The sequence below is a fragment of the Choloepus didactylus genome, chromosome 20, assembly GCF_015220235.1.
Source record: "Choloepus didactylus isolate mChoDid1 chromosome 20, mChoDid1.pri, whole genome shotgun sequence".
Taxonomy (NCBI): domain Eukaryota; kingdom Metazoa; phylum Chordata; class Mammalia; order Pilosa; family Megalonychidae; genus Choloepus; species Choloepus didactylus.
The window spans coordinates 37433842-37459985 of record NC_051326.1 but is presented as its reverse complement, the minus strand read 5'-3'; the positions used below and the strand labels follow the sequence as shown (position 1 = coordinate 37459985).

At 39.4% G+C, this 26144-nt stretch overlaps 1 protein-coding gene across 2 annotated transcripts in view; it reads right to left on the bottom strand.

Annotated features, from left to right (window-relative positions):
* Window positions 1-6786: 6786 nt before the first annotated feature.
* Window positions 6787-26144, bottom strand: part of LOC119516773 (sperm-associated antigen 11-like) — a 148103-nt gene continuing 128745 nt past the window's right edge. Inside the window, exons 2-4 of one of the 2 annotated variants that reach the window (XM_037813224.1) lie at window positions 16473-16554; window positions 13261-13434; window positions 6787-7110 (exon numbers count right to left, since the gene is read on the bottom strand). In XM_037813224.1, the coding sequence (XP_037669152.1) occupies window positions 6977-7110; window positions 13261-13434; window positions 16473-16548 (384 nt within the window). In that variant the 5' untranslated portion in view covers window positions 16549-16554 and the 3' untranslated portion in view covers window positions 6787-6976. Of the gene's footprint in view, window positions 7111-13260; window positions 13435-14106; window positions 14165-16472; window positions 16555-26144 lie in introns of those variants that run through there. The other variant, XM_037813225.1, reaches the window with a different exon arrangement.

Below are 26144 nucleotides of genomic sequence, written 5' to 3'. Positions count from 1 at the left end.
GATTGGGGCAATTATTTATCATTTTCCCATAGTCCTACACCAAATTCTTGTCCTGCTTCCTCACAGGTCTTCTTTCTCTTCCAGGATCAACATGATGTGGGCACAGAGGATCCTGTTAAGCTCCCACAATCACCAGTTACTTTTATCTACTGGGCTATCTGCATGACTTACTGAAATATGTCCCACAAACTAGTTTTCACCAGTTGTGGACATGCTACCTGCTTGCCAGGATATGTTACTCATACATACAATATACCTCATTTGATTGTTATGAACACTCTGGGTTTGGAAGGGCAGGTGTATGTGTGCTCACTGTGCTCATCAAGAGTTAAACAAAACATCAACACGATTATTACTGCAGCTGGGACTAGAACCCAAGTATCCTTCATTCCCACTAAGTGCTATTTCTTCAACTCACATATTTGTCTAAAAGACTCCTTTGGGACTGACCGAGCCATTTGACCTGCCTCAGGCAAAGCACCTTCTTCAGAGCTTGTCATGGTGGGACTCAGAGCCTTAGACTCTTGATATCTGTCCTCATTTGGTGTCTATCTCTCTGAGTTTGCTGCCAGGAAACATACAAGACACAAATGTATGTTCTCTTCTAATAGTCAATGTAGTACAAGATGAAAAAGAAGTCCTATACTTGGAGTCAGGAGTTGGACCAGGGTCCTGGATATGTTACTGGGTCTCCACCTCTCCACCCTTAATCTATCCTACTATGAAATAGAAATAACTGGCCCATTCTGGGTACCTTGGATAGAAAGGTAGGAGGTAGTGATTAGGATTTCCTCAGAGTGTTCTTAGATCTGTAATGACAGAGAAAGGAAGAGCAGAATAGGGGCCAAACAGAAATGAAGTCCATAGGAAGAAGATGGGAGAGGAGAAAGCAGATCCTCTGATCTCTTTCCTGATCTCCAGAAAGCTTAAAGGGATTGTCCAGATGTGTCCCCAAAGCACCCAGTGATGCCTTTATTCTTCACAGAGCCATTTAAGCAGATCCCTCTGATGGAAGCACCCTCTGCCTCACCGTGGGTCTATACCTTGTTTTCTGCAGCCAGGACAGATCCCACCCCTATTGCCCTCATAGGCTATGCTAATGTTACTCATCTGACCCCAGGGAATTTTTTTGTTCTGTCAAGAAAGAGGTAGACTGGGTTAATGGATGTGGACTCTCTTCATTTGTACACACCAATTTTTATTTCTGTTCTTATTACTAAGGGAGATCACTAGATTTGGTAGGTAATTTCATAAGACCCAAGAGACAAGGCTAGGCCAGGTTAGAGCAGGCCAAGCTTACAGAGCTGTGGTGACCATTGTATGTGTGGACAGGATCCAAATTTGGGGATGGTCATTTTAAAGTCACAGGAAGCAAAATGGGGATGTGTTTGACTGAGCCTGCCTACACACCCCCTCCCAACCAGCAGACCTTGGGCGTTGAGAAGGAAACAGATAGGGAATCTCTGGGGGCTGAGTCAGAGGGATCAAAGCCCATGTAACGCCTCTAGGAGTACAGTGGGACACCATGTGTGCATGTGGGAGTGGAAGGCAGAATGGAAGGCAGCCAGGTGTATTACGACTGGCTCTGCAATGACCTAACAACTTGCTGGCTTAAGATTCTCTTCCCACCAGGGCACAACTGGTGTCCATAAAGCCTCCTCATGGCTTAGAGTCCTGCAGTAAAAAGTTTCTGTGTAACGAACAGGGTAAGAATAACTAATAGAGTCGCTGGTGCAGAACCGACCTGAAGAGGTCATTATGTTCACTCCATTGTCTCCAAGTAGAACCGAGAAAAAGACCACAAAATGGTAGAAAAAAAGGTTTTTCCTTTTATTATGAATCTTACAGTAAGCACCAAAATCTATCCAGGTAAAATGCTTTAGTATTTTACCATCTTAATGTCCAAGAAATTCTTTCTTATGTTAAATTTATGACTCTCATAAATTAAGCCTACTACAGTGTGTCTGTGTACTCTGAGCAAATTGTATCTTCATTGACATATACATGTATATTTAGCCTTAGGTATATCAATTTCATCTTTTAAAATGTATATTTAAAATTTGAAAGTGATACAATGATGACAGTATTTTTAGAGATAAAATAATTAAAATTCACCAATAATCTTAACATGGGAACCTAAAAACATTTTATGCTTGTAGGCATTCTTTTCACAATTATTTTTACATGGAATAGATGAAAATTTGTATCTTTTAATTTTTAGGACAGAAAAATTATCTCAAAATTGTTATCTTATGCATTTTCATGATTTTTCACTGCTTTTGTATTCATTGTTTCTAAGGTATAAATTGTATGCCTTTAAGTAGATGCCCAATAGTTTGTTAAGATTTTGTTCCATTTAGGGCAGTTAGATTTGTTTCAAAAAGTTTCTTAAGATATCTTTGTTATTTCCTAAGGGTTATTTTCTGAAAAGCAGGATAACTGAGTCAAGGAGTACAAGTATTTTCTGTCTTGTATACATATCAACAAATTGTTTTACAAAAAGGTCATATAAAATTGACAATGCTGCTGGTTTTGCACATAAGTACTAGTTTCATCATACCTTCTCTATAACTGGATACCAGCTTCGTGTGCTAGTGTGCATGTGCATGCGCATGTGCACGTAAGAATTAAAGATGCAGCACATTTATTCAGAAATAAGCATAGAAAGGCAGTGTTCTCTAAAGGGTTCTGTATATTTATTTTTGTTCTCTCTGAGCCCTGGAACCCTGATTGTAACCCAGATAACTATACATAAAAATTTCTGAAAGGATTCTTGACTTGTGGGAATTAAACAAAGATATAGAGATGGCAAACTCAAATTTTTGTAGCATAAATTATAAACAGTCTACTAATAGTTAACATAAGCCTAAAAATAAACACTTCTTGTGAGTCTTTCATAACAAGTTCATCTATCAGATCCCACTATTTTCTTGGTATGGATCTTTCAAGATATCAAATTAACTTGAGTAAAGATACCCTGCACAAAAGTATAAGATAAACAACAGACTGGTTCTGTCAAAGGAACACACTCTTTCCTTCCCACCCCTCAATAGCTGACCCATCCCACCAAGAAAAAAGTAGGGATTAGCAGTCAGTATAAAACTATCAGAATCTTAAGGGAATCAACAAGTTAAGAAAGTGGAGAGACTTAACTGAACTGGAATAGTTGCCATTTCAACAGCAAAAGTGTAGAGAATTTTTTTTTATAGTTAATATTTATTGTTCTTAATGTTATTTGAGAAGATATGGTTTGATCAATAAAATGAAAATTGGATTCCAGGAAGAGGGAACATTTTGAGAAAGAGAAAAAACTATTTGAAAAAATAGAAATGCTTAAAGTTAAATTAAATCTAATTCTGAAATTGAGAGTCCAAAAATAGTGAAAAATAGAAAGGTACTGCTGAAGGAGGAATTGGTATCTAAAAGAAAACATGCGAGAAGTAGAAAGCAAAAAAGGAAAGGCACGGAAATTATGGGTGAAAGGTATTAGATCGGGATGATATTTCCAGAATAAATAGGGTTTAATCACTAGGAATTCCAGAAAGAGATGAGGGAATTGATCAAGGAAAGAATATGTAAGGTTAAATATCCCAAATGTAAAAAGAGCGCAAATACATAGATAAGAATACAGTAGGAACCCAATAAAATTATTAAAGCTTACAGAAGAGAAAAAAATCAATAAGCAAATTTAAAAGTATTCAACTACCGAGAAAACAAGGATATGCCTATTAAAGCAGTGAGTTAGCACCCATCAGAGTGTAAAAAGTTATATAACTTTTAATAATATTAGGGGATGGCAAGGGTGTGGAGAAACAGATACTTTAATTCACTGTTGATGGGAGTATAAATAGATATACTCTCTCTAAAGAGTAATTTGTATCTATTAGGGTTTTAAGCATACGCACTCTATAACCTAACAATATCAACTCTGCATATCCAACTGAAAGAAATTCCTGTACATTTTTATAAAGATGTGTTCTAGTTTGCTAATGCTGCAACTGTTTCACTTTCTGGAGAGTTCCTTTCCTCTGTTCCTTCTATAAGACTCCAGGAGTGTTCTGGTTGTTTTTCTGCAAATTTTCCTCCCCAGAGACTATGATTTGCTCAGTTGCTTTCCCAGGCTCAGTGCCAGCTTTTCCCTACAGTTTTCAGTACTGGAGTCCACCCTGCCTTACAACATTTCAGTCTTCCCCTTTTTCCATGTGGTTTTCTGCCTCTAGTTACTACCCTGTTAGGGTATCCTGCCTCAAGTTGCCAGATGGGGTCAGTGTTCAAAAGCTAATTTTTTAGGGTGCACCAGCGATTAGACTGGGTTGGGTGCATGCACCACTTGCCTACAGTTCTACCATGGGTCTCTTGTTTCCTGGGGGCTGTTTTGTATGAACACACTCAACAACCACTAGGGCCCCGCCCCGGGTCCATGTGGCCTTGGGTCCCTGTGCCTGAATGTGCACAGGGCTCTAAGGAGCTTCCGTGAGTGGCTCTGTGGTCCACGACCCTGGCAGGAGGTCCCCAGGCTGGAGTGGTGTTTCTGCGTGATTCTTAAGCCACGTGTGACTGAGTGTGGGGAAGGGATACAGACTGGCTGTTTCAAGTTGCCAATCTTCTACCCTTTTTTTTGGTGTTTTCTTTTCCTTTGATTCAGCATTTGTGGAATCATTCTCCAGTCTCTATTGTCCTTCAGAGTTCCAAGCACGTGGATTTGTCTTTTTATTTAGTTGTCTCCAAGAGGAAACTTGCCTGAGGATAGCTTACATCACCCTCTTGATGACATCACTTTTGACTCCAATCCTTTAATTTCCTTTCTCTACTTCTCTTCTGGGATCTCTCCCCACGTGTCTCCATTCAACCCTTCAATTGATGTCTGTGAGTGCCTCAGGCCCTTCCAGTTCAACGTGTCTAAAACCAATCTCACAATGTCCACCCTACTCCTGCTGTTTCCTTTCCTGCATGTATTGCCTTCGTTAACAAAACTGTTTTCCACCCTGTTCCAACCCAGATTAGCCCCAAGACCAAAGAACACACCTGGAACATAGTTACCCATGAGTTTAATTAGGGACTTACAAACAGGAGACGATTCTTCTTGATGTCTGGTTAGGAAAGTAAAGTCAGTGCTCCATGCAGAGACAGAGTGGAGTGCCAAGGTGGGGGGTGAGGGGGTAGTGCTTATAAAGGGTCATGACACAGAGTTTCTCATGAGATTTGGTTACAGCAAGGTCTCACGAGATTAGGTTACTATGATGGTTAGCTTCACGTGTCAGCTTGGCCAGGTGATGGCACCCAGCTATCTGGTCAAGCAAGCACTGGCCTAACTGTTGCTGCAAGGATGTTTGTGGCTGGTTAATAAACCAACAGGCTGGTTTATTAAGTCATCAGTCAATTGGCTGCAGCTGTGACTGATGACTCAATGAAGAATGTGTCTTCCACAATAAGAGACTGCAGTTGGCTGGATTTAATCCAATCAATCAGTTGAAGACTTTTAAGCGAGACAGATAGATGACCTTCACTTCTCCTTCAGCTCACCAGTGAAGCATTTCCTGAGGAGTTTGGTGAAGTTGCCAGTTCGTTTCCTGACAAGTTCATCAAACATCTTCATTGGAGTTGCCAATTTGCTGCCTGCCCTACGGAATTTGGACCCGTGCATACCCACAGTTGCGTGAGACACTTTTATAAATCTTATACTCATAGATATCTCTCATTGATTCTGTTTCCCTAGAGAACCCTAACTTATACAGTTATCAACAGTGATTAGTGGAGGGAAGTTTTCATGCTTAACCCCCTGAGGTGGGGAGGAGCCTGATGATATTTAACATCTTTCCTGGTCATGAAGGGAGGTGGCTGCGAGCAGCTCAGAATGGAGTAGGGGGTGGGGCCCCGGGCCCTAAGTCCTCACACACCCCATGGCTGTTCTTTCTTCTTTGTCCTCTGTATTTTCTGTCACCAAATCTGTAAACTCAGTCTCTTTAACGCCCCTTTTTTGTAGTCCTCTTGTTCAAATCCATTATCTCTGCTTTAGTAATTGAAAGGATCTCCTATTGCAATCATCTCTTATCTGATCTTCCTGCCTCTAGTCTCACACAATTCTGGTTCCATCCCCAATTCTGTTGTTAGATTGAATATTCTAAAGTTAAACGTGTGATTATGTTGCTCCTCTGAAGTACCTGACAACCTTCTCTTAATTAGTAGTCCCAAGGTCTTTAGCATTACTTCTGCTTTCTTTGACAATTTCAGATTATCTTTATATACTGGCCTCATTTTCTACTTCTAATTAACCCCTCTCTTTTCTGGTTTTGCTTAACTTCTCTCCATTTACTTAACAAACCATTCATTCCTGTGTCTATGGCTTTCAACGAACTTACCCTCTGCCTAGAAATCCTTGCCTCTCTCTTTCAACTTAACAAACTCCTGCTCATGCTCCAAAACTCCACTCAAATTTCCCCAGGATCTCTTTCTTAATTCTCCCAGGCTGATCTAATAGGCTACATTTATCTGTTCCACATATTGCCTTGGCTATATCCACATGATAACATACGTAGCATTTCATTTTATTGTGTTTATTTGTTTAGATGTTTATCTCCACACAAATCTTATTCCTGTTTCCAATTCATTCCATTTCTCAGTGCTTAAAATAAAATCCAGTACTCAAAAAATATTATCAAATGAAAGAACAAATGACTTGAATGTTTTCCTATGAAAATTTATTACATCTATATCTACCAGCACAAATTGTGTGATTTTGAAGATTCTATAAATCTCAAGCTAAGTCACTTCCAAAAGATGATTTCCTATAAAATCATATGTAACCAGATTTAGCCTTGTCTTGTGCTACAGTGAAATGCTCAGCTTGCCTGCTTCAGATAGCAATGCCTCCACTCCTTCATGCTCAGCCACTTTTCCAGAAAACTCACACCTGAATTGATGACTTGGCTCAAGAAGACAGGCAGGTAGAAAAGCTTTGGCTCCTATGTCAGCAACTTCAGTTCATATGTACACAGCAGGCATCTTTCTTTTTAGAACAGTAGCCCACTTGTGATTCCATAAAATTACAATATTCTTGACAGAAGCCTTCACTTTTCTTGCAGTTGATAATTTTGAAATCTGGTTCAAGGTCTGTACAAAGAAATGTCCAACATTAGCCTCCATAGATTGTCTGAAGAATCAAACTGTTCATTTTAGCCATTAGGGATATGATAAAGGGTGGCCACAGATAGAAAACAGATTTCTGTGGTTCATATCGAGTTCTAAACTATAAAATCCACTTCAAATATATAGCTCTGTTTCTTACAAGACAGAGATTTAATTCTTCAGACCCATTATCTATCAAGTTCAGGGCCCAATTCAACTTGGTCATCTCTGGCAGATGAACCTAGAATCATCTAAACACTGCTGAGAACTTTCACATTTTTTCTAGGCATCCTGTATCAAAATCGCAAAATACTCACTGTTACAAATCCCTTCCTTGTTTGGATTCAAAACTCCCTCTCTGTGATTTTCACTCTCTGGTTTTGTTGGGCCCTCTGGATGCACACTAAATAAGCCTGTTCATCAGCTATATGACAGCTCTTAAATATTTGAAAAGAGTTGTGTCCTCTAAGTATCCTGGTCTCATAACTAAATATGTCACTTTTTCAAATGTTTCAGGTAGATTTTCATAGCTTTCTGCCTATCCTCATCTCGACACTCTCCAGTAGGAAAACAGAGAGAGACATACACCTTCCACTAATAAGAGAAGACCAATATTATTTTACCTACTCACTGTCCAAACCAGTGTTTGCCCTCTGGCCTCTATTCAGTCTGCATCTTTAGTCAACAAAACTAATTCTAAAATATGACTATACTTGGTATCCTGAATTTAAAGGGTAATATAGGGTTTAGAATAAGATAGTTGTGAATTCACACAAATTTTCTGCTATTGAGGTGGTATGTGACCTTGAGAATGTTACTTCTCCTCAAGGAGGTGCAATTCTTTCATCAGCCAACTAGGGATGATAATACTCATTCTCTAAGCTTGTTTGAAGTCCAGCAAAGTACCTGATGCTTATTATATGCAAATAATTATTGTAATATTAAATTGGTTGGGGCACACTCTGGTCCTAGGAGTCTCTGGCCATAGAATCTCCTAACAACTCAGCCAAGGCAAGAAGAGAAACAGCTGGGAAAGAGAAGTAGAATCTTTGAGGAAAAGAGCCACATTGCTGTCCACATCCCCTGCCCATTAGAATCTGCCTGCAGCAGCCCTGAGCTCTGCAACATCAGGGATAATGTGTCTTTAAAATACTAGTGTTTTTTACCACAAATACTTTGGAGACCATATAGATGGAGTCTAATCCTGGCTCAGCTACTTTTTAATTCTGTTAGCACTTTGGGAAAGTTTATCAATCTATTTTCTTACTTAGCGTCCTGATTTGCAAAGTAGGGATAAAAATAGTACTTATGTCATAAGGTTGTAGTGAAGATTAAGTCAGCTAACCTACAGAAAGCTTTAGAACAAAACAGCACAGGGTGAGCACTGTATAAATGTTAGATATGATTATGATTACGATTGATTATGGTTAGAAATGACAATGTCTTAATCATTTTGATTACCACATTAACTCATAAGATACTAAAATTATGAATCCTGTGTTACAATAAAGATGAATTCATAAAAACATCTTGTCCCTTCAGCAATTTTTTCATAAAACAAACCAATTTCCCTAATTATTTATTCAAGAAATATATATTGAGGGCCTGCAATGTGCCACATATCATTCTAGGTGTTGAACTTATCATAGTGAACGTGGAACTTGATCCCTGTGGTCATGGACATTATTTTCTACTGGGGTTTATGTTTCCCACTAACTTTCATTCTGACTTTGGAGACATAGTGCAAAAGGGATATAGTGTAAAAGGGAGAAAAATCACCTAGTCAAGGATCCTCAATAATTGGATCCCAATCAATGGCCAATCCTAACAATATTTATTCAATCTCCAAATTGGTTTACTCTATCTCATGTCTCTCTTCATGTCTTACATGACTTCAGAGAGAAGAGATTCTATAATCTCTCATCCTTACTCTTGGTGATTTTGACAACAGCATCCTTCTAGTAGTATCAGCCTTGACTTTCAGCCTTCTCCCCATCTTTCTACTCCAGAAAACATCCCTGTTAACAACTACCCCCCCTTTCTACTCCAGAAAACATCCCTGTTAACAACTACCCCCCCATCCCTCCACACATACATGTACACATTAGGAAAATAATCAGTCATTCACTCTTCCTTAGGGAAAAGTTACACTCTCTCAGCTTGGAGACACACTAGCATTTTAAAGACACACTATCCCTGAAGTTGCAGAGCTCAGGGCTGCTGCAGGCAGATTCTAATGGGCAGGGGATGTGGACAGCAATGTGGCTCTTTTCCTTAAAGATTCTACTTTTCTGCTCCAGCTGGATTAATGTGGTTTCTGATACGTCAGAGGCTTGTAACATAGAGAAGGAGGAGGAGAAAGTAGACCAGAAATTTCTTATTGATTAGGATTCCTATGAGCTGACTTTGTGCTTTCAGAGTCATTTGGCAGGAGAATGCAACTCCATTCCAGCTAATGCTCACTCCTTCCTCAGTCCCCAAGCATCAGGAAACCTCTCAGGCAAGTTGTTGATGGCTCTTGGCCCCAAAAGTTTCCCTCTTCAACAGGACCAAAGGTCCCAAACAATGGGATTTTATTAACCATATAACCATAAAAAAAAAAAAAAACATGTAAACATTCTATATCCCCCAAATCATTAGGAGTTCAAGCCCACTGAAAAGCAGCAGCAACTTCAGAGTCACTTCTGCCATGGGAGAAAATAATCTGACCGACTCTTGCCTTGAAGATTTTTGAGGCAGAAGAGACACCGGTCCATTGCTGCCCATATAGCAAGAGATACATTAAGTTCTCCAAGAGATTGTGACGAAGCCTGTATCTGATAGCTTGAGGTGTGGGCAGGGACATGTACTCTATTCCTCAGAAGGATAATGGGCTCTCGGTTAACCATAGCTCTTTCCAAAAAGTTTCTTTAAAAACTGTCTCTCACTTTCCACTCACTCTTTACCATTGAATACACTTGATATGGATGAGGATTTAAGACATGTCTCACTGGTTCTTCATTACCTAATTTCTACTGAATGGTCGACATCTCAACTCACTATACTCTTTTGAATCTCAGCTGGTAATCCCATTTTAACACCCTCCTATTTACAGTCAGTTAATAACTCTCGAGGGGGAAAGGGATTGTAGAAAGAGAGAAAGAAAGGAATACAACAGATGGGCAAAAAGAAAAAGGCTCTGCAGATTTCTATTCATTTGGTAAATTAATTCACTTGCTCATTCCTTTAAGGCAAAACTGTTTTGGACTCTTTAATGTGCTACGGCGGAGTCTGAGGACAGTCTCTGGATGAAGAACTCCGTGTCTAGTGGGGAAACAGGCAAGTAAACATTTATTTAAAATTCATTACAATAAATTCTTAGTAGGCTATGCACAGAGTGATTTGGGAACCTAGAGGAAGACGCAACCAATGAAGGCCTCAAGACACAGTGGAGGTCTTGAGCTAAGGTGAGATACTTTCCATGTAGACTTTGTGCAAATAAATGAAAGAGCAAAGTATCTTCCAGGAATTATGGATGTGGCAAGAGTGGCTTGAGTTCTATAGGGGTGACAGAAAATAGTGGGAAATGTGGGTAGGATTAGTCGATGCCAGATTGATAAAGACTTTTTATGGTGGGCTAAGTGTTTGGGGATTTATCCTCTTAATCACTCATTTCAAACTATGTTTTTTGGAATCTTATTTCCCTAGACCTCAACTGACATTTTATGCCAGTACATTGAACTAAGAGGACTCTTTCCCCAATTCAGAGAAAAAGCAATTAAGAGAATTTTCTTAGTGATAAGTGTTATTTTCAATACCATTTTCCTAAACATTTTGTGCCAACTCCCACTTTTATGTGTCTAGTATTTTTCCCATTTCCCACTTTATATTATTGGAATTATCAATATTTTAAAATACATACTCTAAATTTCATCATGATTTCTAGGTTCTTCACTAACAAGTGTAAGAACCACTTTGCCAGATAAGGGGTATTATTAAATGTTTGTACATAAAAAAATGACTCCTTCAGAATAATAAAGGTGGAACAGATTTGGAGGCTGTTTTAGTTTCCTGGGCTGCTCAAGCAAATACAATAAAATGGGTCAGGTTAAACAGTGGGAATTTATTTCCTCATGGTTTGCAGCCAGAAAAAAGTCTAAATCAAGGTCTCACTAAGATGATGTTTTCTTCCTGAAGACTGTGGCATTCTGGGGCTGGCTGCTGGAGATCTTTGGTCCTTAGTTTGCCACATGGCAAGGTACATGGAAGTATCTCCAGGTCTCTCCCTTCTCCTCCAGATTCTATTTCAGCTTCTTGCTTCCCATGGCTTTCTTTCACTCTGTCTTCATTTCATTCTCTTATAAAGGGCTCTAGTAATAGGATTACAACTCATCCTGATTTGGCTGGGCCACACCTTATAGGAAGTAACCTCCTGAAAAGGTCCTACTTACAATGAGTTCACACCCACAGGAATGGATTCAATTTAAGAATGCATTTTTCTGCAGATATATAGAGCTTTAAACCACCACAGAGGCAAAGAAAATAAACGTTATTTGGGGCTTATTCACTTTGAAGTATTTGCAGCAATGCTGGAATTAGAAGCGAGGAGGCAATTTGTGAACCACAACTGTATGGGATTTAAATGACACCATGGGAATGAATATAATCAACCAGGAAAGCATTTCTAGTGAGAAATGAACATTCCCAGCCCTTAAAGGGCAAGCAGAGGAGAAAGCACTAGCAAAACAGATTGATAACCAAAGAAGGAAAGGGAGTAGCAGGGAACAATACTATCACAGGAACTAAGAGAAGAAGCAGTTTTAAAAAGAGAATGGCAAAACGTTTCAAATGCTAATGAGAGTACATCATTCAGGATGGGGAAAGGAGGGAAGCGAATTGACTTCCATAATTTGCTGATCCTGCCAGGACTGGACTGAGGTCTTTAAAAATATATCATTACATTTGTCAGATGTGGAAATTAGGATGTTACTGATGCCCTTATCATGGTATCAGTCTGTGTATTGCACTAAACTGGACTTGTAGAGGACACTAAAGATAATCTACTAAGTCTTGTGCATTAAGAAGAACTACATGCTAAGTATGGACATTACAGGCATAAATAGGAAGGTAAATAAAAATTCAAGAGAGTACATGATGCCTCAATTGAGAAATGTGGGAAGAAACAGGGAGCACAGGATGTCAAAGAGAGAAATTGGTATATTTTAAAGGGAGTGGTCAGGGAAGGCTTCTGAAGTATGCAAATGGGAAGACTTGACTAGATTCTTGAAAGATGAATTTAGTAGGCAGAGATGATGGGTGAAATAATTCTATGGGAAAGGTACCGTATATCTTGGTAGTTGACTTCTCAGTTCCATACAACCAGACAACCGGGGTGGTATACTGGAAAGAGCATGGACTTTGGAATTACACAGAACCAGGTTGAAATCTTGACTCTGTCATTACTAGCTGCATGAACTTGGACAAGTTATTTCAAATCTCCTCAGTTTCCACACTAACCAAATGGGAAGAATACTGTCTCTTAGATTTTCTCTTAGACTAATTGGTATGTACCTAGTTTCGTGCCTGGTTTATATTTGTTATGCAAATTCATATTTCATTTTTCCTTTCCCTGGGGAAAGTAGCCTGCCAGCTGAGTCCATCCTCTGCCATTCCAACCCCAGGAAGACTTCCCTGAACATTCCTTTAGCACCTGGCACTTGGCAGGTATTCAGGAAATTCCTGTAGCATGAAGGAATTTCAAGGCAATGAAGTAATGGCATGGCCACCAACTCCAGAAAGAGAAGAACATTCTACTCTGGATCCTCTCCTCTGATTATCAGGTTTGGGTACATTCAGAGATTATAAAAGTGGGCTAAGATACTTCTCCTTCTTAATTCCTCAAGGCTCCCAAGTTTTCACAGATCTTCAGTGATCCAGCCACAGGGCTCTGGAAGACCCCCAGAGCCTTTTTCCTGACCCATCCCGACAGGTGGGGCACACTGAGCCTTTCACATTGTGTCTTCCTGAATCATGGTATCCCTGATCAGATCTACTGCTCAGCCTCTCCCCTACCAGCATGATCACATGCCTGTCTATTCATCTATTAAACATTTACTGCATGGATGAACTTTGCACACACTTTATTACATGACTTACCTTCATAAGGGGGAGTGCGTGGTGGTAAATAGTTTCTCTTTAGTGGGTGTGAACCGCGTTTTACTTGGTGGTGAACCAGGTAAGACTCTTTTGTCCTTTGTCTGGGAGATTCTTCCCTGGATTCTCTGGGAACCTCGGTGCTTTCATAGTTGACATATTTGGCTCTGGACAATCCTGCTTAAGAGCAAATAAACAAAGAAAAATCTCAGAGCTCTCCATTCAGCAGACCCATGAGGATGAAGTACACACTCTAAGGAATGAATGAAAGTGGCGGATGGGTTGGGGTGAGTTGGTATAAATGTTATTTGTTTGGGGGGGCACATTTGTGAACATGTGCATGCATGTGTGTATGGGTGTGACAGACAGAAAGAAAGAGAGAGTGATGGAGGGAGGGAGGGAGGAAGGAAGGATGAAAGGAAGGGAGAAAACAAATGATATGTGAAAAGGGTGGGTAGTGGAGCAATGAACCTAAGTGTGTCACGAAAACCAAGCTGAGCATTCCCCTAGGTAGGGTGTCACTAACATAGTAGTCGTTGAGACCCCTGAAATTTAAGGTTCTTCCTGACACAGACTGTCCTTGACTGTAAGGGGAGGGGAAATGTTAAGGGGTAAGAAAGTGGAGTCAGCTGAACTACTGCTCCTCTTGGGGAGCCTCAGGGGCCAGTGCTGTCAGCATATTCAAAGCATCATTTACAAAGTGGGCTTGAGAGACTCCTGCAGAGAAACCCACCGAGGATATGTGCTCCCAGAGCTTGGCCTCCCACTGTCAAGCCTGGACTGCTACCCTGGAAATGACCACTGTGGAGAGCTCCTGGCACCCAGGCCCAGCTTGCATTTCTATTTTACCTGGAAACAAAAGGCCCACAAGGAGAAGGCTGGCAAATGGAGGGAGAAAGAGCTTCATCTCAGCTGAGGGGACTGCAAGGAGGGGAAGTTACTAGTGCAGGTGGGCAGGCAACAAGGTTTCCTTTATAGAGCTGAGCTGGGTGGGTGGGCCTGGAGCAGGGGAGAGCTGCATTCCAGAATGATTTCTCAGTCACACAAGAAAAACAGAGATGCATTATTTCTGCCAGCAGAACAAACACTTGAGCTATTTTCTCAGGAAGTGTAATAATATGCCTGAATGCTTTGGGTGGGTTTGGTGGATAAGAAAGAAAAGGGAAAGAGAAGAGTAATGGAAAGACAAAAGAAACAGAGAAACTAAATGTCATTGTCACAAAATCACCACTTTCCTCAAGTGCTTCTCAATAAACCCCCGTAATTTACTAAAATCATGATGTAAACAAAACTGCCCTGTTGATTCTATCCTGTCTCCTGGACATCATTATTTATTGTACACAAAAAAGCATGCAGAACAAATTAAACATCTAAGATACAACTTGGTTTTTGAAACTGTCATATCCAAAGTCATTCTCATTCCTGTTCTTTCTTTTCTGATTCTCTCCATGTCTCTTTGCCTCCTCCACTACCTCTTCCTCCCTTTTAACCTACCCTTTTCCTGTTTTAATTTATGTGAGTCTTCTTCATTTTCCTTTCTCCTTTGTATTTTCCTCTCCCCCTCAGCTACCTGACTGCCCATTCTCTCTAATTAAATTCTGGTCAAAAAAATTCAATAACTGAATCTGGGCTTTCTCTTCTGGTAATAACTAAGCAAAAGGCTTAGTTTCCATTTCCCTTCATTTCTTTTTAGCAAGCATGGGGTTTTCTGTTCTATATTATATCACACATGCACAATCCAAGCAGGCCATTCTGGAAGTTAAGTGTAGTAGAAAGGCTTTGGTTCAAGAACTTTGTAATCATATAACATCCAATATGACATCAGTGGGGAATGGAAAGAACAGGGATTACCCCATGCTTCTCACATGCGTATACACTTGGTCCAGAGAGAATGTCTTAGGCCATTCGTGTGCATGAGAACACTTACACTCCTTCTGGAGGAAGCTGAAAATAGATGGAGGAAGAAGGCGGCCGCAGCAACTACATCAGAGATCTGGGCATCCAAGCTAACAACGAGGAGGTCAGAAGGTTCCAGGCCATGGACAGATGTGCCCAGAGGTGGACCCAGCAGCCTAATGCAGCAATCATCTTTAGTTCTCAGGACAGATTTGAGAAAAAGTTGCAGAGAGGGGCTGGTCAGGGAGAGCATTAGCATCATTCACATCCTTTTATTCTAAGGCATTGGGAAATCTTCCAATTCAAAGAGGAGACTGGGACCCTGGCCAAGACGAGAGGTAACTGGCACGTGAATATGAGTCATTAATCACTGATGCCTCCAGAGTCTGACAATTGGATATCGGAAGAAAATAGATGGTCAAGAAGAGCAGAGTAAAGCTGCTGCTACCTCAACTGTAAATGAAGGTTTCTTATTCTGTCATCTACATACATTTTTTTGCTTTCATGTTCTAGTCCAGTGGATATTTCTTACAGTGTGTTTATAATTATTTAAGCTTCGTATTGGGATCCATTATAAAACTGATGCAAATTTTAGGGTATATAGACAACTTATTTCTACAGTTGGTTGTCTTCCCTATAAAAAGAAAAAAAGAGAGAAACCAAGCCCATTCTAATATTTAGATGTTAATATTGATGAATCATCAATCAAAATCATGAATCAAAATATAATGACATTTTGGTAACCATTACTCTGCTGAAGGAATGAGTTCTAAGTCATTCAACTCATTTGCTTTATTTTAGATAAAGAAACTGAGCCCAGAAGAGTTAGATCTCACTTCTTCTAGATCTTAAGGAAACAAGCCTGTGAGAGATAAGTCCCCTCTCCCAAATTCTCAAATGTTCATCCTTGGAAAGGAGTGACCTGTGAAAAGCTAGTTCTGCTCTGATAGAGAAAAGTTGGTGAAGTCATTATAAATGCAGTTGGTATTATTTCTGTCAGCACAGAACAATGTTCTGAGCTCCAGTAATCTTCTGTCAGCATTCTGTGTTCTAGAAAAACCAAATTCCAGCTTATCTGCTAGAAGCCACATCCATCCTGAGGGGGAAGATGGCAGAACCCATTACAGAAATTCTAACCATTGGTTCCAATTCTGTCTTTTTGTTGTTGTTCACACAACTAATAAATAGTAATGCCTAGTATGTGAGAGCTTGAGTCATTTAAACTAACTAGGGGGTGGGGGCAAAGTAAAACGATAAAGGGATAAAGGGTGCATTGCCAAAGAAGCCACTCCCCAACACTTATCCCTGATGGAACTTACTGGAAAATGCAAAAACACAGGGGTGAGATTTCAGCATTGGCACATCTTCTTTCTTCCTTCCCAAGTGGTATCCCATTAAATCCTGGAAAATATGATAGTGAGAGAGGAAACAATATTGTAGCCCAGTTTGGACTCAGAAGATTTTCTATAATCAAATTTGAATTATTCTATTGCATTATTGAATGGCCCAGAGAAACTTATCCTGGATGAGACTCACTGAAAATGAAGCAAAGATTCTTATATGGATTTTCTTATCTATAATTTTCAGACTGTATCATGCTAAAAATCCACAAGGATTATTTGGGCCTTATTTACATAGGCACAGATGCCTCTCTAGGAAAAATAACTTAATATATAGAAAAGATAAACATAAAGATTAGAGCCCTCTTTGGAAAAGGAAGTCAGGAAAATTACATGGTGTGAGAGAAACTGCTTTTGGATAGTGGTAAAGTAATTAACTTAGGAAAAAATTGGGCAGAGGTCAGGATATTTGCTGCCAAGAACATTATTAGTTGTTTTTTTTTTCCATACATGGGATCACAGAATGATTACTGATCTTCAATTCTGAACTCCAGTCTTCAGATCTAAAGTCCATCCTTGGAAAAAAGAAGATAAATAGCAAAATCATTGAGTTTCTGATTGTGTAATAACATCTCAAGTACAAAAACATTAAACATTTCCTGCCAAATCAGTAAACTATAAGATAGAGCAACCTACTTTTGTTCTGTTTCTATTATGCCAAGAAATTAAAAAGTTAGTGTGACTTTGTAAATCCCGTCAGAACTGAGTGTAGGAGTTCATTAATATGCTATCTGATTTGTATCTAAGGGACTGTTATAGTTTCCTTGGCTGCTCAAGCAAACACCGTGAAATGGGCTGACTTTAAACAGTTTCAAAACTGGGAAAATGTCCAAATCAAGGCATCATCAATGCAACATTTTCTGTAAGACTGTGGCATTCTGAGGTTGACGCTGGTGGCCCTTGGTCCTGGGCTCCTCTGTCACATGGAGTGGTAACCGGTGGCCTCTCCTGGCCACTCCATTCTTTTCTGAGTTCTGTTGAATTTCAGCTTCTGCCTTCCATGGCTTTTTTCTCTTTCTTCTGAATTTCATTCTGTTTAGGCAGGTCTCCAGTAATGAGATTAAGACCCATCCTGATTGAGGTGGGCTACACCTTAACTCAACTAACCTCATCGAAAGGCCCTACTTAAAATGGGTTCATGCCCACAGGAATGGATTAAGTTTAAGAACATGTTTATCTGGGGAACATACCTCCAAACCACCACAAGGATTACTTCAAAATACAGACCATTTTGGAAGTGAAAGAGACACTAATTTACATGGGACAATAGGACAAGCAAAAACCAGGACTCTTCAGAGAAAACCAGGATCTAAGATCATCCTCATCTTACCTGCAATAATTTTCCTTTCTGCTTATCAGAAGTCTGACCCTTACTGCTGGAGGTATTAAAGTTAGTAGAAGTCCCTTGCTTTGCTGAACTGTCATAATGGGAAGTAAAATATGGCCTCTCCCTTGGCAAAGCATAAAATTGAAAATAAGAAAGGAGACAAAGAAATAATTGTAGAATGAGGCCAAAAGTTGACTATGTGTTTGTGTTTTTGTGAGAATGGCTATATCACAGATGGGAAAATCAAGGTAAAAATAGGTTAAGTAACTTTCCCAAAATTACCCACTGAGTGGTAGAGCTGAGATTCCAGGTTTTATGCATTCAGGTGCTGTGCTATGCTGCTGTACAAATTGTACTTGAGAAGTGATGTTTTAGGCCTGGTCCTGCCATTCACATATGGGCTGACTTTACAAAAGCCACTTAACAACTTTGAGCCTTAGTTTCCATACCTAAAAGGTGAGGATGATGACACTTGCCAGGCTTAAACCAGGAGCTTACTGTGAGAATCAAAAGACATTAAATAAAGGGAAGTACTTTGTAAAATACAAAGTATGAGAGTAATGAAGACAGACACCAACACAGCAGAAGAAATAAAATAAATATGATATTGTCCTATAGAATACTCTATATCCTGGATTTGGCATATGGCATCCTTGGGTGTTTGACAGGATCTTCTATCCCCTGCAGTTGCTGTGGTAAGATCTAGAGGCTGTCCTAGATTTAGGTTTGATTTATGGCACAGTATTTTTTTTAGGTGGAACAGCAAGTAGAAAACAGAAGTGTTATAGATGGCTACATGAAGATTCATTATGTCACTGGCTTCCTCCCAGAGCAGAGTCTTACATCAGGTTTGGTGTCCCACCTGAGAAGGAATTCACAGATGGGACAGGCTGGCAGCAAGGTGATAACAAGGCTTTCTTTGAGATGTTATGGAGGGCACCGTCAGGCTGGAGCCTCCGAGCAAAGAGACTGCTCCCAGTGGGCTACAGCTCAGACAGAGTTGTAGCTTAGGTAGTGTTACAGCTCAGAATAACACTCACCAAAGAACATCAGCAATGGCAAACTCAGGAGTCTCTCCCAGTGAGTTCAGTCTTGGTCTTTTACTGGCTAAAGGGTGGAGGGCTTAGACACTTGATGTTTTAAGATTGGCTGATTTTTATGGAAATAAGGGACTGCACTTGGTCAAATGGGGACCAGCTAAGAGAGACTTGTGATTGGTTCAATAGAAGGCCATTTTGATTGGTGCTTGCATTCCAGGCTATCTTGATTGGTCCATAAAGGATGGTTCAAGATTGGCTCATTTGCAATCCTAGTTCCGTGTCTCCATTTCTGCCAGCCCAAGGTTCCCTATTCTAGCCTGCCTCAATTATACTGTTTTTGGTAAAAAGTATACAATCCAGATGAATAGTTCATACGTGGCATTGTGTTCATCTATTAGGAATCACATATCAGGTTGTCTTTCTTTTTTATTTAAGGGACTATTGCTATTCATCAGCTAGATCATTATTTTAATAGGTGTTGGCAAAATGATGATACTCTCATTCTATCACTTCTTCCTCATTTTTTTTTTTTTTTTTTTACTCTGAAATACTTGTGCTTTTATTAGTTTTTATGCTACAGTTATATCACATTGCTAGTATCTTGAAGTTAATGATGGCTTATTTGACTCATGCTTTCTTTTTTTTTTTTTTTTTTTAATCATCATTTTATTGAGATATATTCACATACCACGCAGTCATACAAAACAAATTGTACTTTCGATTGTTTACAGTACCATTACATAGTTGTACATTCATCACCTAAATCAATCCCTGACACCTTCATTAGCACACACACAAAAATAACAAGAATAATAATTAGAGTGAAAAAGAGCAATTGAAGTAAAAAAGAACACTAGGTACCTTTGTCTGTTTGTTTGCTTCCCCTACTTTTCTACACATCGATCCATAAACTAGACAAAGTGGAGTTTGGTCCTTATGGCATTCCCAATCCCACTGTCACCCCTCATAAGCTACATTTTTATACAACTGTCTTCGAGATTCATGGGTTCTGGGTTGTAGTTTAATAGTTTCAGGTATCCACCACCAGCTACCCCAATTCTTTAGAACCTAAAAAAGGTTGTCTAAAGTGTGCGTAAGAGTGCCCACCAGAGTGATCTCTCGGCTCGTTTTGGAATCTCTCTGCCACTGAAGCTTATTTCATTTCCTTTCACATCCCCCTTTTGGTCAAGAAGATGTTCTCCATCCCACGATGCCGGGTCTACATTCCTCCCCGGGAGTCATATTCCACGTTGCCAGGGAGATTCACTTCCCTGGGTGTCTGATCCCACGTAGGGGGGAGGGCAGTGATTTCACCTTTCAAGTTGGCTTAGCTAGAGAGAGAGGGCCACATCTGAGCAACAAAGAGGCATTCAGGAGGAGACTCTTAGGCACAAATACAGGGAGGCCTAGCCTCTCCTTTGCAGCAACCGTCTTCCCAAGGGTAAAACTTATGGTAGAGGGCTCAACCCATCAAACCACCAGTCCCCTATGTCTGTGGTCATGTTAGCAACCATGGAGGTGGGGTAGGCGAATACCCCTGCATTCTCCACAGGCTCCTCAAGGGGGCACTACATCTTTTTTTTTTTTTTTTCCTTGTTTGTCTTTTTTCTTTTTTTTTTTTTTTTTTTTTAACTTTCCCTTCTTTTTTCAAATCAACTGTATGAAAAAAAAAGTTAAAAAGAAAACAAACATACAATAAAAGAACATTTCAAAGAGACCATAGCAAGGGAGTAAGAAAAAGACAACTAACCTAAGATAACTGCTTAACTTCCAACATGTTCCTACTTTACCCCAAGAAAGTTACATACTATAGCAACATTTCAGTGAACTTGTTCCTACTACATCCATCAGAAATTAACAGACCATAGTCATTTCTGGGCATCCCCAGAACGTTAAATAGCTTATCTGTTCTTCTTGGATTATTGTTCCCCCTTCCTTAATTGCTCTCTACTGCTAGTTCCCCTACATTCTACATTATAAACCATTTGTTTTACATTTTTCAAAGTTCACATTAGTGGTAGCATATAATATTTCTCTTTTTGTGCCTGGCTTATTTCGCTCAGCATTATGTCTTCAAGGTTCATCCATGTTGTCATATGTTTCACGAGATCGTTCCTTCTTACTGCCGCGTAGTATTCCATCGTGTGTATATACCACATTTTATTTATCCACTCATCTGTTGAAGGACATTTGGGTTGTTTCCATCTCTTGGCAATTGTGAATAATGCTGCTATGAACATTGGCGTGCAGATATCTGTTCGTGTCACTGCTTTCCGATCTTCCGGGTATATCCCGAGAAGTGCAATCGCTGGATCGAATGGTAGCTCTATCTCTAGTTTTCTAAGGAACTGCCAGACTGACTTCCAGAGTGGCTGAACCATTATACAGTCCCACCAACAATGAATAAGAGTTCCAATTTCTCCACATCCCCTCCAGCATTTGTAGTTTCCTGTTTGTTTAATGGCAGCCATTCTAACCGGTGTTAGATGGTATCTCATTGTGGTCTTAATTTGCATCTCTCTAATAGCTAGTGAAGCTGAACATTTTTTCATGTGTTTCTTGGCCATTTGTATTTCCTCTTCAGAGAACTGTCTTTTCATATCTTTTGCCCATTTTATAATTGGGCTGTCTGTACTATTGTCATTGAGTTGTAGGATTTCTTTGTATATGCAAGATATCAGTCTTTTGTCAGATACATGGTTTCCAAAAATTTTTTCCCATTGAGTTGGCTGCCTCTTTACCTTTTTGAGAAATTCCTTTGAGGTGCAGAAACTTCTAAGCTTGAGGAGTTCCCATTTATCTATTTTCTCTTTTGTTGCTTGTGCTTTGGGTGTAAAGTCTAGGAAGTGGCCTCCTAATACAAGGTCTTGAAGATGTTTTCCTACATTATCTTCTAGGAGTTTTATGGTACTTTCTTTTATATTGAGATCTTTGGTCCATTTTGAGTTAATTTTTGTGTAGGGGGTGAGGTAGGGGTCCTCTTTCATTCTTTTGGATATGGATATCCAACTCTCCCAGCCCCATTTGTTGAAAAGACCATTATGGCTCAGTTCGGTGACTTTGGGGGCCTTATCAAAGATCAGTCGGCCATAGATCTGAGGGTCTATCTCTGAATTCTCAATTCGATTCCATTGATCTATATGTCTATCTTTGTGCCAGTACCATGCTGTTTTGGCAACTGTGGCTTTATAATAGGCTTCAAAGTCAGGGAGTGTAAGTCCTCCCACTTCGTTTTTCTTTTTTAGAGTGTCTTTAGCAATTCGAGGCATCTTCCCTTTCCAAATAAATTTGATAACTAGCTTTTCCAAGTCTGCAAAGTAGGTTGTTGGAATTTTGATTGGGATTGCATTGAATCTGTAGATGAGTTTGGGTAGAATTGACATCTTAATGACATTTAGCCTTCCTATCCATGAACATGGAATATTTTTCCATCTTTTAAGGTCCCCTTCTATTTCTTTTAGTAGAGTTATGTAGTTTTCTTTGTATAGGTCTTTTACATCTTTGGTTAAGTTTATTCCTAGGTACTTGATTTTTTTAGTTGCTATTGAAAATGGTATCTTTTTCTTGAGTGTCTCTTCAGTTTGTTCATTTCTAGCATATAGAAACATTACTGACTTATGTGCATTAATCTTGTATCCCGCTACTTTGCTAAATTTGTTTATTAGCTCTAGTAGGTGTATCGTTGATTTCTCAGGGTTTTCTAGATATAAGATCATATCATCTGCAAACAATGACAGTTTTACTTCTTCTTTTCCAATTTGGATGCCTTTTATTTCTTTGTCTTGCCGGATTGCCCTGGCTAGCACTTCCAGCACAATGTTGAATAACAGTGGTGACAGCGGGCATCCTTGTCTTGTTCCTGATCTTAGAGGGAAGGCTTTCAGTCTCTCACCATTGAGTACTATGCTGGCTGTGGGTTTTTTCATATATGCTCTTTATCATGTTGAGGAAGTTTCCTTCAATTCCTACCTTTTGAAGTGTTTTTATCAAAAACGGATGTTGGATTTTGTCAAATGCTTTTTCAGCATCTATTGAGATGATCAATTGATTTTTCCCTTTCGAGTTTTTAATGTGTTGTAATACATTGATTGTTTTTCTTATGTTGAACCATCCTTGCATGCCTGGGATGAACCCCACTTGGTCATGGTGTATGATTTTTTTAATGTGTCTTTGGATTCGATTTGCAAGTATTTTGTTGAGGATTTTTGCATCTATATTCATTAGGGAGATTGGCCGGTAGTTTTCCTTTTTTGTAGCATCTTTGCCTGGTTTTGGTATTAGATTGATGTTAGCTTCATAAAATGAGTTAGGTAGTGTTCCATTTTTTTCAATGTTTTGAAAGAGTTTGAGTAAGATTGGTGTCAGTTCTTTCTGGAAAGTTTGGTAGAATTCCCCTGTGAAGCCATCTGGCCCTGGGCATTTATTTGTGGGAAGATTTTTGATGACTGATTGGATCTCTTTGCTTGTGATGGGTTGGTTGAGGTCTTCTATTTCTTCTCTGGTCAGTCTAGGTTGTTCATATGTTTCCAGGAAATTGTCCATTTCTTCTACATTATCCAGTTTGTTGCCATACAGTTGTTCATAATATCCTCTTATAATTTTTTTAATTTCTTCAGGATCTGCAGTTATGTCACCTTTTTCATTCATTATTTTGTTTATATGGGTCTTCTCTCTTTTTGATTTTGTCAGTCTAGCTAGGGGCTTGTCAATCTTGTTGATCTTCTCAAAGAACCAACTTTTGGTGATATTTATCCTTTCTATTGTTTTTTTGTTCTCTATGTCATTTATTTCTGCTTTAATCCTTGTTATTTCTTTTCTTGTACTTGGTTTAGGATTGGTTTGCTGTTCATTTTCTAGCTTCTTCAGTTGATCCATTAGTTCTTTGATTTTGGCTCTTTCTTCCTTTTTAATATATGCGTTTAGTGCTATAAATTTCCCCCTTAGCACTGCTTTTGCTGCATCCCATAGGTTTTGGTATGTTGTGTTCTCATTCTCATTCGTCTCTATATATTTAGCAATTTCTCTTGCTATTTCTTCTTTAACCCACTGATTGTTTAGGAGTGTGTTGTTTAACCTCCAGGTATTTGTGAATTTTCTAAGTCTCTGATGGTTATTGACTTCTAATTGTATTCCATTGTGGTCAGAGAATGTGCTTTGAATAATTTCAATCTTTTTAAATTTATTGAGGCTTGTTTTATGTCCCAGCATATGATCTATTCTGGAGAAAGTTCCGTGAGCACTAGAAAAGTATGTGTATCCTGTTGATTTGGGATGTAATGTCCTGTAGATGTCTGTTAAATCTAATTCATTTATCAGATTGTTTAGGTTTTCAATTTCCTTATTGGTCTTCTGTCTGGTTGATCTATCTATAGGAGAGAGTGATGTGTTGAAGTCTCCCACAATTATTGTGGAAACATCAATTGCTTCCTTTAGTTTTGTCAATGTTTCTCTCATGTATTTTGTGGCACCTTGATTGGGTGCATAGACATTTACGATTGTTATTTCTTCTTGCTGAATTGCCCCTTTTATTAGTATGTAGTGGCCTTCTTTGTCTCTCAAAACATCCCTGCATTTGAAGTCTATTTTATCTGAGATTAATATTGCTACACCTGCTTTCTTTTGGCTGTAGCTTGCATGAAATATTTTTTTCCATCCTTTCACTTTCAGTTTCTTTGTGTCCCTGTGTCTAAGATGAGTCTCTTGTATGCAACATATTGATGGTTCATTTTTTTTGATCCATTCTGCGAATCTATATCTTTTAATTGGGGAGTTTAATCCATTTACATTCAACGTTAAAACCGTGAAGGCATTTCTTGAATCGGCCATCTTATCCTTTGGATTATGTTTGCCATATTTTTCCCTCTCTCTATTAATATCCTTTATTGTACCCATACCGAATCTCTTTAGTACTGAACCTTTCTCCAAGTCTCTCTGTCCTGTCTTTGTTTCTCTGTCTGTAGGGCTCCCTTTAGTATCTCCAGTAGGGCAGGTCTCTTGTTAGCAAATTCTCTCAGCATTTCTTTGTCTGTGAAAAATTTAAGCTCTCCCTCAAATTTGAAGGAGAGCTTTGCTGGATAAAGTATTCTTGGCTGGAAATTCCTCTCACTCAGAATTTTAAATATATCGTGCCACTGCCTTCTCGCCTCCATGGTGGCTGCTGAGTAGTCACTACTTAGTCTTATGCTGTTTCCTTTGTATGTGGTGAATTGCTTTTCTCTTGCTGCTTTCAGAACTTGCTCCTTCTCTTCTATGTTTGACAGTGTGATCAGTATATGTCTCGGAGTGGGTTTTTTTGGATTTATTCTATTTGGAGTTCGCTGAGCATTTATGATTTGTGTATTTATGTTGTTTAGAAGATTTGGGAAGTTTTCCCCAACAATTTCTTTGAATACTCTTCCTAGACCTTTACCCTTTTCTTCCCCTTCTGGGACACCAATGAGTCTTATATTCGGACGTTTCATATTATCTATCATATCCCTGAGGTCCATTTCGAGTTTTTTCAATTTTTTTCCCCATTCTTTCTTTTATGCTTTCATTTTCCATTCTGTCATCTTCCAGGTCACTGATTCGTTGTTCAACTTCCTCTAGTCTTGTACTATGAGTGTCCAGAATCTTTTTAATTTGGTCAACAGTTTCTTTAATTTCCATAAGATCATCCATTTTTTTATTTAGTCTTGCAATGTCTTCTTTATGCTCTTCTAGGGTCTTCTTGATTTCCTTCATATCCCGTACTAGGGTCTCATTGTTCATCTTTAGTTCTTTGAGTAGCTGCTCTAGGTGTGTCTCTTCTGGTCTTTTGATTTGGGTGCTTGGGCTTGGGTTATCCATATCGTCTGGTTTTTTCATATGCTTTATAATTTTCTGTTGTTTTTGGCCTCGTGGCATTTGCTGACCTTGATAGGGTTCTTTTAGGGTTTGTAGACCAGTTGAAGTCCTTATCTCTAATTTATCAGATCTACAGCTTCGTGGAGTACACTTTCTCTAACTAACCAGCAGGTGGCGTCCACGAGCCACCTGTTCTCCACAAGCCAGATCTCCCCTGCTTAGCCTTTTTGGTGAGTGGGGGAGTGAGTCTTGTGGGGCCCAATTGGTGTCCCAAGCTTGCGTGTGTAGTTGGTGTTGCCTGCCCTGTATGTGGGGCGTGTTTCTGGGCAGTCGGGGAGGGGGGTGGCCCTAACAATCAAATCTCCCTGATGATCCTAGAGTTTTAAAGCTACTGCAATA